Source organism: Myotis daubentonii, chromosome 14 (assembly GCF_963259705.1).
Source record: "Myotis daubentonii chromosome 14, mMyoDau2.1, whole genome shotgun sequence".
Classification (NCBI taxonomy): Eukaryota; Metazoa; Chordata; class Mammalia; order Chiroptera; family Vespertilionidae; genus Myotis; species Myotis daubentonii.
The window spans coordinates 29,643,126-29,658,745 of record NC_081853.1 but is presented as its reverse complement, the minus strand read 5'-3'; the positions used below and the strand labels follow the sequence as shown (position 1 = coordinate 29,658,745).

Here is a 15,620-nt window from a genome sequence, read left to right as displayed (position 1 = left end):
GATTTGAATGCTTACTTAATTTTCAGTCTTTTCTTGTTTTCAAAAGTGCGTTGCAAGCTGCCTTTTTCTCTGAGTGTCACTTCGCCTCACTCCAGAGGTTTTATTACTGTTTATTGTTGTTCAGGTCTAAATAGTTTGTAACTTCTGATTTGCTTTTCCCTTTAACTGGAGAGTTAGAGAACGGCATAGCTTTTTAAACTTTCAAGTGGCTAGATTCTTTTATACCCATGTTCCTGTTGACTTATGATCTTATTGTATTGTAGGCAAAAGATGGCTCACATGAGTTCTGATTTCTGGAATTGGTTGACATTTTTATTTATAGTCTAACATATGGCCAATTTTGGTGATGATTTCATGTGTATTTGAAATACTTATTTCCTGTTTGAGTGTAAAGTGTGTTCTCTCTGTCTCTCGTCCATCTCTAAGGGAAGCCCATTCAATTCTCCCACAATGATTATGGAATTTGTCAATTTCTGCATTTAAAAATCTGGATATGGCAACATTAAATGTCCCCCACTTCTGTTCCTCCTTCAAGGACAGGACTAAATGTCTCCTATTAGATTTGTGACTTGGGCAGTGAGAGGGGATGGTTGGGGGGAACCCTTTACTGAGATGGTTCTCCCAGCTCCCCACTCCTCTTCTAGCCCTGGCTCCCCCCCCCCAGCACCCCTCTAACATCCTCATCCTAGGAGGCAAATAGCCCTGGCTCTCGAGGGACCACTCCTTCCCCTGGGCCCTCCTGGTATCTGTCCACACGGCTGAGGAGCCTCCTAACCCAGGTGGCCCGTCGGGCTCTCCCCGGGCACATCCACAAACAAGCTAACCTCCCCCCACCCCACCACCCCCCGCCAGGGGCTGCCAGCAGGTGCACTGTTTCCACTTACAGAGGAGGAAAGGAGCTGAGTCAGATGACTCCCCAAGAACCCCTGTGGGAGGGCGCAGAGGGGAGCCATGCCCGGGCCAGAGGGACTTGGAAGCCCAGCTGATCACAGGCCTTTCTGTAGACCAAGAACCAAGGCCCGGGGAGCACCATGGGTTGGGATCTGTGGGGCCACAAGCAAGTCAATTAGAGCCTCACACTGAGGTGTCTGAGGCCCCGCCTGGACCCCCACAGCCCAGCCCAGGGGCCTGTGTGGCTCTCGTGGGGCCAGTTTGGATCGAGCCACTGAGGGGGCAGCAGCAGCGTGGGGTCTGCAGGCTGCGGGGGGTCCCGGGGGACTGGTGACAACCCTGACTGGCCCATCCCACCCCAGTTCTGGACACGGCCGGACAGGAGGAGTTCAGTGCCATGCGGGAGCAGTACATGCGCACGGGGGACGGCTTCCTCATCGTCTTCTCGGTCACGGACAAGGCCAGCTTCGAGCACGTGGACCGCTTCCACCAGCTCATCCTGCGCGTCAAGGACAGGTGGGCACAGCGGGTGGGCTCCCCGCTCCTGGCTCCCAGCAGCCTCTGTCTTCCTGTCTGTCTGTCTGTCTGAATCCCTCTCTGATTTTCAGGTGAAAGCTGAGGCACAAGGGGCAGAGCTGAATTCAGACCTTGTTCCCTCCGACTCCTACCCTGGTTCTTTCTATGGGGTCAGACTGTTCCAATTTAATAGATGTTTTATTACAAAGAAAAGTGAATTTTTTCTCCGGATTACATTGTAGTTGGTTAAATTGCATTTGAATGCGAGCCCCCCAATTAAAGGCTCTTTTTTTCCCTTAGCTTATATGGAGTAGTTAAATAATTTGTAGTCTGTTTTAAGCCTGATTGTTTTTTTCCAGTTAATTGCATCTTAAAGAGGCAATGGAAAGAAAGTAAAAGGGCAAACTTTGAGCAAATCTCAGTAAATTCCCAAAATTCAGTTAAGACCTATTCCAAAGGCAAAATATTAATAACTTTACAAGGTAAAGGAATACACAGTTCTCTCTCTCTCTCTCTCACACACACACACACACACACACACACACACACACACTCACACTCACACACACACACACACACACACACTCACACTCACACACTCACACTCACACAAACCTCTAAGAGAGAAATGTGGGTTAAAACCCTGACCATAGCAATCTGAAAAGAGAAAACACAAATGACTCGGATGTGGGTAAATACTCAACCTTCTAGCTGTTAAAGAGGTGCAAGGGAATATGACCAAGTTCCGTTTCCACCCGCCCGATTATGATTTTCTTAGTAGAAATAGCCGGCGCTGCCAGCTGCTGTGAGCCGGGCATTTACTCACTGTGGACCGCGTTGGGCCACAGGTGTCAGTGGGAGTCTCTGAGGCAGACATGCCCTTGGCCCCGCCTCCTCCTGGGAGCCATCCCGATTCTGCAGCCCCCATTCATTGAGTGCCAACTGCACGGCACAGCGTGGCTCTGGCGCTCCTCACGGGTCACTGCCCATGGCCACGGCAGCCGGCACGGTGGGTGCATCTGGGGGGCTGGAGGTGGAAGGAAGCAGGTCTGGGAACCCCTGGCCCAGGGGCCCCTCCGTGTCCTCACTTAGTGCTGAGCCAGGGGGTTCCCCGGAGGGCCCCTCGCTCACCTCGGAACAGGCCTAAGCCTCCAAACCAGGGCAGGCAGCACCCCCGGGCCCCTGTCCCTTCCCAGAGGTCTGTGGGCTGTGTGAGGCCTGAGGTGTGGCTACGCTGCCTTCAGGGGGGTGGGGACGGCGAAACCTCAAAGCTGCTCTTCCTTGTTTCCCAGGGAGTCATTCCCGATGATCCTCGTGGCCAACAAGGTCGACTTGATGCATTTGAGGAAAATCACCAGGGAGCAAGGAAAAGAAATGGCGACCAAACACAACGTAAGTTGCGTGTGTGTGTGCGCGCGTGTGTGTGTGTGTGTGTGTGTGTGTGTGTGTGTGTGTGTGTGTTGGGGGGCCAGGGGATGTATAAAGGTCACTCCTGCCGTCCTGGTCTGTGTGGATGGAACGTGAGCCTCGCTGGTAGTGGGCTGGGTTCCACAGGGAAGCTTGGCGGGCACATGCGAGGGTGGGATATTTTGTGAAACAGAACAACGGGCCAGAGAGAAAGCACCCTCGTGTCAGTCATTAGAGGCCCTCATGTGGGGAGCAGGTGCCTTCGCAGGGGACTGCAAGCTGCGGGCACAAGCACCTCCCAGGCCTGACTCAGCAGAGCTTCGCTGGGCTGTGCCGAGGGCAGGCTCTGCCCCTGTCTCCGGGCCGGTTGCCTGATGACGCTCAGACTCCTCGGGTCAGCTGCCAGGCGCTGTGCTGGGGCACCCTCACAGCCACACACTGAGGTGGATTCGATGATCTCCCTCACTCAGGGACTCACCCTGAGGTCCGCCCAGGCCACAGTGTCAGCAGACATGCTATGCGTGTTTAGTCCGCCGTGACACCCCTTTGCCGGCTGGGTGGTGCTGGGTGGGGCCACTGGACTCTTCCCACCTCTCCCTGCATCGGCACAGCCCCTGCCCTGGCCTCATTGGCCAGGCATGTAGAAGTCTGCCCTGACTGCCCGGAGGTCTGCAAGGCTGCCCGGGCCCTCTGCCCCGTGGGCCCAGCTCTGTGAGCACAGGAAGGGGACTCACTGCAAGGTCGTTCTGCTTGTCTCTGCCTTCTGCGTTCATGCTCGCATTCATTCAGCACCCCTAGGCCGGGAAACACAAGTCCTTTCCTTCTGGTGACAGCAGACAAACAGACACAGCAGGTTCGAGTGGGTCAGAAGGTGACATGTGCTGAGGAAAAAGTAAATCGGGGAAGAGGGTTGGGACTGTGGGGTGCAGTGGGTGCTTTTCCAAATAGGTGGCAGGGAAGGCCTTGCTGGGAGGGTGCATGTCAGCCAGGACTTACAGGAGGCGAGGGACTGAGCCCTGCGGGTGTCAGGAAAGAGGTTCCAGCAGAGGAGTCATTGGCGCAGAGGCTCGGAGGCGGGAGTTTGAGGAACAAGAGGAACAGCAGGAGGCCTGTGTGGCTGGAGCAGGAGCAGGAGCAGGAGGGGTGAGTAGCAGCGTGAGGTCAGAGAGATGGTGGAAGGCCTATGGGCTTGCACTCAGAGCGAGAGGGGAAGCCGTGGCAGGTTGTGAGTGAGGAGCGAGGTGGTCTGACTCATGGCTGAGCAGCTTCGCCCAGGTGGCCGTGTTGAGAGTGTCGGTGGGGGCCGGGGTGGGACTGCGGCAATAGCCCGGGGCAGGCCGACGTGGGCCAGTGGGGCGCACGAAGGTGGCGAGCAGTGGATGCGTTCTGGGTGTATTTCTAAGAGAGACAACAGAGTTGGTTCACAGATTGGATGTGAGGAGAGAGAGAAGGAGAGGAATTGGGGTGACTGCAAGGTGTGGGGCGGAGTCACTTTCAGAACACTGGGCCGGGGAGGCTCCAGGAGCAAGTGTGTGGGGAGACCAGGAGCGTGGCTTTAGATCTCTTTAGTTTGAGGGTGCGCAGTCCTGGCCGTGGGGCAGCCTGGCCTTAGGCTTGCCCGCCCGCGTCCTCTCTGGGCCCTGGGAAGAGGAGCAGAAGTGCCCCGGGTAGAGAAATAGACTCGGGAAGGAAAACGAGTAGAATCAGAGTTTATTTTAGTTTGATAAGTGAAAGTCTTTAGTCTTCTGGTATAGAAAACGGTCACGTGAATTCTATTTTTAAGGAGCTATTAAATATCTCTGTGGCTGGAGAGCAAGCGGGAATGGGAAAAACTGTCACTGGAACTTGCAGAGGGAGCAGCCACCACGGGACTTGGGGGTGTCGGGCCAGGGTCCTGCGGGGCTTTGAAAGCATCCGGCTCCCAGGGCCCCTGAGAATTCGCATGTGGCCTCAGTGCCCCTTTCACCGAGAGGGCGCTTTGCCTTCCAGATCCCTTACATAGAAACCAGTGCCAAGGACCCACCTCTCAACGTGGACAAAGCCTTCCATGACCTGGTCAGAGTGATCAGGTGAGCACGGGGCCCGCCCTACAAACAGGGCCCCCGGGCAAGGTGGGCGCCAGGAGGGCCGGCTCTGAGGGGAGGCTGGGCACTTCTGGGCCTGTTTTTAGATTTCTTCACCCGCCCCTCTTCCCACCTCCCGTTGCTCACCCCCCTGTCTCTGAGTGAAGCATCACTAGCTGACGGGAGGTGCCTGCACCCTGAGCTCCGGCTCCTCTCGGGGTTCCCCTGGGTCCTGCAGCGTGGCCTCCCTGAGGCAGCTCCCTCCATCCTGCCCTCCGTGTCCCCCCGGCACCGCAGCTGCCCTTTGACATTTCACCTGAACGCCCAGCATTCTGACTCCCAGGCTCAAATCCCTTTGCAGACCCCACCCGCAGTCCGTCTACAGGATTGTCAGAAACCCCAGTCAGTAGCCTCTCATACATTCCCCCACAGTCACCTGGTGCTGCGGAGCCTGACACAGCCTCCCGGCTGGTCTCCCTGTCATCCACCTTTCCCATTTCCAGTGTCTTCAAGTTAGGTGTGAAACCACATACCGGGCTCTAACGGTGTCCTTCCTGGCCGCCACCCTCAGCCCCCAGCACAGCAAACAGGCACACATGCACACACGCACGCACACACATACACACTCACATGCGTGTGCACACAGAGAGCCACACAGACACACACACACACGCACGCGCACTCCGGCTGTGACGTTGCAGGCTGCATCTCTGCACTCTCAAAATTATTTTTCTCGTGGGCATTTTGCCTCCAGTTAGGATATGCTATCACCAGGAGGTGGCAAAGTCTTGGTTACAGACCTGTAATTCCCAGGAGAGGTTTTAGACATAGGAACTATGAACAGAAAACATGTATAAAGCTTGTGCTCGGCTGACCTGTCATTTTATTTAAAATAGGAAACATGGAAATAGAGGGGAACATTATATACACATAACGTAGAGTATGATTTAAATCGATGTGGCCACAGCATGGTGGAGCAGTTCTCAGCAGTAGCGATGAGACACTGTCCAGGCCATGCCCTCCTTCAGCACCTAGGACAGCGGCATCTCTGCCACTCCCACCCCCACCCCTATCCCCAGCCTCCCTGCCTCAGACCCAGGGCCCAGGGAGGGAAGGCACAGGGAGAAGCAAAGCCCACACTGACGTTGACTTTCTGCCTTTCATTGTCTCAAAAGGCAACAGATTCCAGAAAAGAGCCAGAAGAAGAAGAAGAAAGCCAAATGGCGGGGAGACCGGGCCACGGGTACCCACAAACTTCAGTGTGTGATACTGTGAGGGGCCTGGGGCCCTGGGCACAGTCACCGTGAACTGGCCAGCCCTCGGGACCCCTCCACTGCCCCACCTCACCGGGAACCGTTTCTAACCGTGACCCTTGACCCGAGGACTGGGCGCAGGAAGGGAGACGGGGAGGGTGGGCGGGGAGGAAAGGGGGTGCGGCTTCCTCGAAAGGGCACAGGCTTCGTGTCTCACAAGACCCAGCATCCGAGCCCCGCGTGTGATTCAGCCGGCTCCTCCGGCTCCTCCGGCTCCTGGCGGCTGTGTTGTTTCTTTGGACTGCGTCGCGTCGGTTCGAGGTGGACGTTTACCCTCCATGGACAGCGTACGAAACAAGCCATGACCCAGCTCCCCGCTTGTCTCCAGTCCTCGGTGTCTGAGCTTGGGCGTCTTTTGTCAGGTTTTTAAATTATTTTAGTGATCACTGTTGTCTCGAGGGGGTCTGTGCCCACTGTCTGGGGGAGTTTCACCCTTCAGCAGATCCCCCTGACAGCACGTCCGGAACACCGTGGTTGTTTTTCTCTGAGTTTTCCCGGCAGTGCCAAACGCACCTCACTGTGAGGGACAGTGACTGGGAGACCGCGGTGACTGGGGCCCGAAGCGGGAGGCCTCAGGGGCAGCAGTCCCTGCTCGTGGCCTGAAAATGGGAGCCATGAGAGCCGTGCCCAGCAGGAGGGTTTCATGGCCGATATCAGGAAACAGAATCTCATTTTGCTGAGGGGAGAGGCTGGTGCGAGCTTGCCAGTTCTTTTTTTTTTTTTTTTTAATATATATATTTTATTGATTTTTTTACAGAGAGGAAGGGAGAGGGATAGAGAGTTAGAAACATCGATGAATCGATGAGAGAGAAACATCAATCAGCTGCCCCCTGCACGCCCCCGACTGGGGATGTGCCTGCAACTAAGGTACATGCCCTTAACCGGAATTGAACCTGGGACCCTTCAGTCCGCAGGCTGCCGCTCTATCCACTGAGCCAAACCGGTCAGGGCAGGCTTGCCAGTTCTAAAAGGGGTTTCGTGATCCTGGAGATGTAGAGACTCAAGGGCACAGATCTGCCCAGGTGTTCGTGTCTTTCCCCGTCGGCGTGGGCTCAGCCTGTCCCCACCGGCCTGTGCTGCCCACGGCTCTCCATCACAGACACACTGACGGCCTGCATGCTTCTCCACGCCACCGTGCGCTCCTCGGGGCACCATCTGGGATTCTGGTTTGTGCTGAACCTTACGCAGAAGTGACCCAATACTGTTGTTACCTAAACAGCACCAACACCCGAAACCGTGTTCCCTCTGAATCAACTGGCGACCACTCCTGGAGCCCAGGGAACCCTTCGCAGAGTCAGCATCAGGCCGCCTCCCTGGCTCATACTGACAAGGCTGGTGTGAACCTCTCAGATCTTAACTGCAACGTGTGATCAGAAGAGAAAGGAAGGTTGAGGTGAAGACATCGCTCCCATACCCGTTTCTACGAGGGGGCAGTCCCCCAACTCCCTGGTGATGGCCCCCTCCCCCTCAGTGCTGCTGGTGAGAGCCCAAGACTGGATTTGGGGGCCGGGGTCAGGGTGCAGGGGCAGCAGGCACGGCAGTGACCCCTGAGAGGAGGTCAGAGATGAAGTGGCGCACCTTGTGACCTTATTTTCCAAATGTGACCAATCGGGTCACTGGGCAAACTGGAGCACCCCTAGCAGGTGGCCTGGCCACCGTTTGGAGAAAGGACCAGGGAGAGCGAGTGCCGGCTGGACATGGGGACGCCGGATCCTTCTCCAGCTCTGAGGGAGCACCGAGGGGCCAGCCCGGAGGGACCTGCTGCAGAAGGAAACAGCCGAGAGTTTCGTTGGAAATCAAGCTTCTTTATGTGTGTAAATGTCCCTTTTTTTTCTGACCCTAAGAGAAAGGATAATAAAGAACATTCCAGATCAGGCACCTCACAGCTCCCCAAGAACCTATCCTGTTAATGAATGGACATCTTAGACACTAACAGGACCAGGCTCTTTCCAACCCGTATGCTCCCCTGAGCCACGGCCCGTGTGCCCTGTGGTGGTGGCCGCAGGCCAGTGAGAGCGAGGCAAGGCCGGTGGCAGGAAGTCGGGCGGAGATGTTCGTATCGAGGCAGCGGTGGCATGGGACCAGGGGCCCTGCACATGGGGCAGTGTCCACCGTTGGAAAACATCTCCCAGACACGGACCACCACCGGTGCACCTGCCCACGGGGGAGCCTGCGAAGCCCTGAGCACTATGTGGAGAGTCTCGGAAGCAGATAAGCTGACCTCGAGTGAAGCCCTTGGCCGTGAAGATAACAGACAAAGGGGTTCCAACCGCTCCCGGGCCCCCCCACCCAACGGGCAGTGCACCTGCTCTGCCTGACCCCATCTTCCAGGGCATCCATCCTGCACCCAGCCCACAGCTCCACTCCTCAGTGCCCGAGAGGGAACCTGGGTCAGGGATGGCCTTCGCGGCCTCTGCTGTGGAGCCGGTGGTCAGCCTCCATCTCCCATGACCTCCTTTTCCTCCAGGTGCGATGGGTAAATAACACTTTTAAAAGACAGGTCTTTGGGTTTGAGAGAACCGTGAGCCCGCCTGGCCGCGAAGGCTGCCAGATAGGCCAGAGTGGCGTGTGCCCTGGGGCAGCCCCAGCACAACATTTTCTCCATGGCCTCCTGGCAGGTCCGTCTTGGAACCAGCTGGCCCTGTTACCCGGTCGGTGACTGAGGAGCCCAACGGGACTTGTGTCTTTTGTGACATCCCGGTGTTTCCACTGTTTTTCCAGACGAGCTGAATAGCACAGCCCCTGAGCACACCCTTCCTGAAGCCCCCACCCCATGCCTTCGCCACTGTGTGCTCTCAGCCTTCCTTCTAAAATCGACACCCTCCCCCTGCAAGGGCTCCTTTCTCCCCCACTGGTAATCCTGGCCGCTCTCCCACCCCCACCGCCTGGGGCCCGGCCACGGACTTCCCCTGCACTTTGCCACGCAGGGGGCGTTTGGATGGTTTTTCTTAGGACTTAGCCTCCCACCTCGCTGTGGAGCGTGGCTGGTGGCCTGTCTCGCTAACACGTGGCAGCTCTAGCTCAAAGGACCTTCACGTGTGACGACAGTCAACCCAGAGCCATAGACGGGCTGCCTCCATTCGCAGCCCATTGGATTAGAAGCCCCATGTCGGTTTACTGAGAACGAAAGATACTTGAATAACGGAGCGCCCGTGCGCGCCCCGCTTCTGTTACGCAGTATTAACAGGTGGCCGTTGTCGTGAGACGAGAGCGATGCCTGGAGATCTCGACGATGCGTGAGCCTTTTATGTAACTTTTTATTAAGTCTTTGTGTATCTCAACTCATTAATAAAGAAATGAAGAGGAACACGTGTCTTATTTCCTCTTATTCGAACATGCCTGAAGTTTTGCTGACAACATTGTCCGTTGACAGTGTCTGGCTCAGAACACCCATCTCTCACGGGCGAACCTCGAGTAAGGAGACCACTGGGGGCCTGGGAGGCGTCTCCTTCCTCACGGAGCCCGGGGAGGAGGGCCGGTGTGCGGAGACAGCCCCTTGGTGTCGGCAGCGGGATTGGAGCTTTGCCCCCGGCCTGTCTGGGCCCCTGAGCACGGTTCCTGCTTCAGTGCTCAGCTGCCCGCCTGGGAACGGGGCAGGAGTGTGGGCGGAGGGAGCTCACAGCAAGGAGCCCAGAAACGGCGCTCTCCGTAAGGCCACCTGCGGGCTTGTCTGACGCGCTTTTCATGGAAACTGCCCCCGGCCCCCTGTGATGTCATTTTTCTGTTGATTGCACCTGGTGGGTACTTGACCAAGCTGAGCCTCTCTCTCCTGTATCATCTGAGCCCTCTCTCTATGGGATCTTTCCCATCTTAGCACAAACAAGAACAAAACCTTCCTTGGACCCACGTCCTCTGCCAGATACGACCCGCTGCTTCTCTGCTGTCTTTTGTAGAAAGGGATCTTAAAGGAGTAGCCTGTGCTTACTCTCAGGAACCCCTCTCATTCCTTTCTCTTTAAACTGCTCCAAAGAGGCGTTCACCCCTCGTTCTCCCACCGCCTTTGTCAAGGTCCCCAGTGGCTCCCATCATGTGGAATTCAGTGGCGGGCTCAGTCTTCTCATCATTGATCTGCTTACCGCATTGACACAGCTGACTATCCCTCTTCCTGGTTAAACTGTCTCCCTCTGGCCTCTGGGGTGCCGCCATATCTGGTGGTTCTTCCTTGTGGTCCCTCCCTAACCTCCTTTGCTGGTTCCCCCTCTTCCACCACCTACGGACAGAAGCCAGGGGGCACCCCGGTCAGCACCGCAGCGTCAGCATCACTCAGAATGCTGGAAGCCCATGCTCGTGGGCTCTGTCCCGACCGTCTCAACCAGCGTCTGCATTTTCGGGAGAACCCCAGGTGACTCAGGTACACTGAAGTGTGAGTACCACTGCCCTAACATAAACTCAGCATTAATGGAATCCAGCCCTGGACGCCCTGTGCTCCGCGGCCCAGTTCAACCATGTGCAACCAGAAGAAGCCGCCTGGGCATCCGTCGCAACAATTCGAGTTTGCGCCTCTGTCTGCCACAGCGGCAAGATTCTGCCTGGCGAAGGCAGCGAGCTCGGAAGCGTCCCGCAGTCAGCACGTGGTTCCCTTAACTGTGGGAAGCTTTTCCGCAAAGGCAAGTGGGCTCCAGGTTTGCTTCTCAAACCCTCTAGTGTTTTTCTTAAAATGTGGACAACTGCCCAACTGGGGACATGGTTCCTCGACCTAGGAACCATGAGGTCACGGTTCGATTCCCAGTCAGGGTACATGCCGGGGTTGCCTGCTCGATCCCCAGGGTGGGGTGTGCAGAAGGCAGCCGATCAATGAATCTCTCTCATCATTGATGTGTCTATCTACCTCTTTCTCCCTTCCTCTCTGAAATCAATTTTTAAAATTAAAAAAAAAAAACGGGGAGGAAAAAATGTGGACAAGGATGCTCAATGTAAAGAACAAGAGAACTCGAACAATCGGAGCTGGAAACGGGTAAAGGCCCTGTTCGGGCACACGGAGGTGAGCTGCTCTGTGCCAACCACTCTCATGTCCCGGGACTTGCACTTTCTAGGCTCGAACAGCGAACATCGTGCCAAATAGCTCATTACACGCTCATGTGGGAAGTAAACGAAGAAAAGAAGGCTGAGTTTGCAGGGATCCAAGAACTGATGGGTGCTCTCAGGAGAATGTGCCCCCGGCAGCGATGTGTAAGCCGTGCGCTCTGGCTCACGCCAGCTTCCTGGCCAAGCGGGGCACCGGCGCCTGCGCTGAGGGGTGGAGGGGAAACACCTGGATGAGTGGTTCTCCAGGTCTGGTCCCCAGTCAGCAGCTTCAGCGTCACTGAGAACTTGTAGGAAAAACAAATGACCTGGCCCCGCCTCAGGCCCGCGAGTGAGAAATTCTGCGTGGAGGAGGGTTTGTCAGCCCTGCAGGAGATTCCGGTGCTCCCTCGGGTCTGAGAGCCCCCGAATTACAATGAAAACCCCATCGCACGCAGGCCAATGGCAGCTGGTTCGTTCTCCCCTGGAAGGCAGCAGCTGGCTGTCTGGACCAAGTGGCCCAGGCCCTGCCTGCATCTGAACCCCAGGGGCCCCCGCACATGCAGAATGGTGTCTATTCTGGGGGGACAATCATTTTCTCGGTCCTCACTGTGCCACCCACCATGTGTTGCCCAGAGGAACGATGAGCTGACCCCTTGACCCTCCTTTTCCAACTTTAGGCCCTGCCGGTAGTTTCAACGGCCGCTGAGAGGGAAGAGGAAATGAAAGGAGTGGAGATCCATCTCCCTCCCCTTCTAAGGAGCCGGACAAAGCTCTTCACTTGGTTGACACATCCCTGCACATGCCCCCCCCCCCCCGGCATCCTGAGGGAGGGGCCCGCCTCCCTTCTCCCAGTTCCCCCGGGTGACTCAGTGCACGACCCACGCATGACTCACCCACCGCCTCCCCGCCGTGGTTAGCAGCACCTGCCACTCAGAATTGACAAAAGAGGAGAGGAAATTGGGTGCTGTGGCAGCCGGGGAAGACTTGGTTGGGTCGGAACCCTGCTGGGAAACGCAGGCAGACGAGGGGTGTGAGGCAGGGAGCAGAGCCGCCTCAAGTCCGATGCCATCACCTGGGATTCATAACCACGTACGCCAGTGGCTGGAAAGGACTGTGTGTTAGTATTAGGGTCACTCAGGAGGTTGGGGGGGGGGGGCATCTCGAGGCCCAGGCCACACCCCCAGAGAATCTGGAGCCATTGGCCTGGGTAGGGGCCCGGGTATGAAGACTTGTTGAAGCTCCCCAGGTGACTCGGTGGCACAGCCAGGGTCCATGGGGTTCTGGCCCCTTGGATACTGTGCTTCTCAGTGATGATTGGTTAACACAAGAAGCAGCTGCCTGCAGGAGCCCGTGCCTGAAGTTACGCAGGACGCCGGTTTCCCGCCTTTGTAAACGGACACCTGCCACAGGCATCTCTCTCCTCACTGGTGCTCCCAGAGCCTGGCTTGACCTGCCGACTCATCTGCTCACAATCTGTCCCAACACCTCATTCCCTCACGTCCCTTCCAAGTTTATGGAAGGCCTGGCGGCACGAAGTTCACACGTGTTTACTAAAGGAGTGGATAATTACTACAGGTACCAGCAGGGGCCTCCAGCCTTAACACCTCAGTCAGACGGCTCCTACCCCTTCTCCGCTTGCAGCCCCATGGCCCATGGCGCCCCAAGGCCAGCTGCAGACTTCAGATCGTTCCCAAGGGTCAGGTGCTCAGTGATGTCCACGTCGGTCTGTTCCTCAGCCCCCCTGCCTCAGTTTCCACAAAGAAACCCCACTCTGTCACCATCCCTGCGCTTTGCTGAGGACTCCGGGGTCCCAGGGCTGGTCCCTCTGCTGTCTGGGCCTCTCAACTGGCCACCAGCCCATGCTCCACAAGACCCTCCCCCACCCCCTGTGCTCCCCCACCGCCAGCCCCCTCCCTCAGATCCTCTCACCTTCCTTTGCTGTGATCCCATAATCCCTTCCTGGGCTCAAGTGTGGTTCCGGTTGTTACTAGGTGACCAAGGTTTCCAGTTTGCTCAGGACTGAGGGCTTTTCTGGGACATGGATCTTCAGGCTAACACCAGCACAGTCCCGGCAAAACAATGTTCATATAACAGCTCCTCCCCACTCCCCTCCCCCAAAATAAGTCCAATAGTTGGTCACCCTACTAGTAAGAATAAAACTGTCACCTTGTTCTAGAGCAGTGGTTCTCAACCTTCTGGCCCTTTAAATACAGTTCCTCATGTTGTGACCCAACCATAAAATTATTTTCGTTGCTACTTCATAACTGTAATGTTGCTACTGTTATGAATCGTAATGTAAATATCTGATATGCAGGATGGTCTTAGGCGACTCCTGTGAAAGTGTCATTCGACCGCCAAAGGGGTCGCAACCCACAGGTTGAGAACCGCTGATCTAGAACAATATGAATCACGATAAATTAGGTGGCAGTTCTCAAACTTTATCAACCATCACCATCATCTAGGACAGTGGTTCTCAACCTTCCTAATGCCACGACCCTTTAATACAGTTCCTCATGTTGTGGTGACCCCCAATTTCATTGTTACAAATTGAACATAATTAAAGCATAGTGATTAATCACAGAAACAATATATGTAATTATATATGTGTTTTCCAATGGTCTTAAGCGACCCCTGTGAAAGGGTCGTTGGACCCCCAAAGGGGTCTCGAACCACAGGTTGAGAACCGCTGATCTAGGAGCTGGATAAAATGCAGGCTTTTCTTCTGAATCAGCCGGCCTGGGGTGGGGCCCCAGAATTTGTCCTTACGGCAACGTCTTGCGAATGCGATGCCCCTGGTCTGGTACCACACTTCGTACACCCTGAATTAGCACATGCATGTCACACATTCGCAACGCGCACTGCAGGCACGAGTGACCAGCGAACATTTTGCGGAGCCCTTACTGTGAGCCGGCACTCGTGTAATCCCCGCGGCAGGGACCCTGTGGTGGGTGATGTGGCGCTTGTCTCATCGAGCGGAACCCCGCGGTCCAGGGGAACCCAGGAGTGACTGAGCCCGAACTTGCACCCAGCTCTCTCCTTCTCGGTTTGCCACCACCCCCGCCATGCGGAGCACGAGCTCATCCCAGCTGGCTACCCCACCCTTTCCATTTTCACTTGTTTCGGGAAAATCTCTCCATGCACCTCCCACATCCGAGTGAACGAATGCAGCTCCGCTTCCCCTGGTGACTCAGCAGCAGCGCTCTGAACCGAGTTAGGCCACTGCCACTTTCCGGAGCGTCTGCACTGGGCTTCCTCCCACGCCCAGCCGCGAGTCCTTGATGCAGGGCACTACAATGCTCATAGAACCACCCCTCTCCCCCGCAAAAATAAGCCCAGGTTTTTTGTTGTGCCTTCGTGGTTGGCATTGCTGAGCTTCTGACGTGTTTGGTGCACAGAGGGTGTGTGGGGCGGTGCCCAGGTCTAGCCCAGCTTTGCTGTGGCCCAGCCTCTCTATGCCTCAACTTCCTCATCTGTCAAATGGGGTTGATGATAATAATTGTACTTTTAGTGCGATTGGACTATTGTTGGGTTTGAATTAGAGATATACTTCCAGAAGAAATGGCTGGCATATAGAATCTCTAATTCAATGTTAGCCAAGATCCCAGAATCAGATCATTAAATGCTTTGGGAGTGCCTACCAGTAAGTATAGCCACCACTTATTGAACACTTGGCAAGTACCAGTCGTTGTGCTTTGCATGGGTCACCTCACTTAAGGTTTGGAGTTGCTGGGTGACTTGCCCAAGCACTCGGCCCGGTAAGTGGGGTGCCAGGATCCCACCCAGGCCAACATAGCATCCCCTCTGCCACCCTTGCAGGGCAGGTCCTAGGCCAGGCATCAGCAAGGAGGCTCAGCCTCACTCCATCACCACTCTCCCTTGGATCGCTGGCCTGGAAGGCTCTGCCCTGCACCCCCATCCTCTGGCCACAGCTCCTGGCCCCCAGCCACTCCCTTGTTTGCCTCACCCCCGTGCCCCAACGCACTTCCCCTGAAAGGCAGCCTCCACACTCCACTCGCTCTGCCTGTTGCCCTCTCTTCTCGTGGGACCCAGGGCTAGTCGGAGCTTTGCTTTCACCAGGCTCCTCTTGTCAAACAATACAGTCCACCCACATGGCAGGCAGGTTGGCATCAGGCATCAAGAGGCTTAAAATTCTCTATCCTAAAAATTCCACTCTCCTACAGATATCATCAAAGATGCACAGAATGATGAACAAAGCTGATCTTTGCATTCATAAGACAAACAATTGGAAATGATCTAAGTGAACAATAATTGGGGAAGGTTAAGGAAATAATGTTATACCCATAAAATGGGATGTTGTCCAACTATTAAGAGAAGATGTGTGAATCAGCAGAGGAACTCTACATTTCCTGTACTTTCATGATCCCTGGGTGTTATAATCATTTCTTAAATCCTCACTTAGTGGAAA

General features: G+C 55.6%; 1 protein-coding gene across 3 annotated transcripts in view; it reads left to right on the top strand.

Moving 5' to 3' along the window:
- The window catches only part of MRAS (muscle RAS oncogene homolog), a 42,643-nt gene extending 33,146 nt beyond the window's left edge, over window positions 1-9,497 (top strand). For 2 of the 3 annotated variants that reach the window (XM_059663828.1, XM_059663827.1), the window contains exons 3-6: window positions 1,254-1,407; window positions 2,700-2,799; window positions 4,804-4,883; window positions 6,053-9,497. In XM_059663828.1, the coding sequence (XP_059519811.1) occupies window positions 1,254-1,407; window positions 2,700-2,799; window positions 4,804-4,883; window positions 6,053-6,152 (434 nt within the window). In that variant the 3' untranslated portion in view covers window positions 6,153-9,497. The remainder of the gene's footprint in view (window positions 1-1,253; window positions 1,408-2,699; window positions 2,800-4,803; window positions 4,884-6,052) is intronic. The other variant, XM_059663829.1, reaches the window with a different exon arrangement.
- Window positions 9,498-15,620: the final 6,123 nt, after the last annotated feature.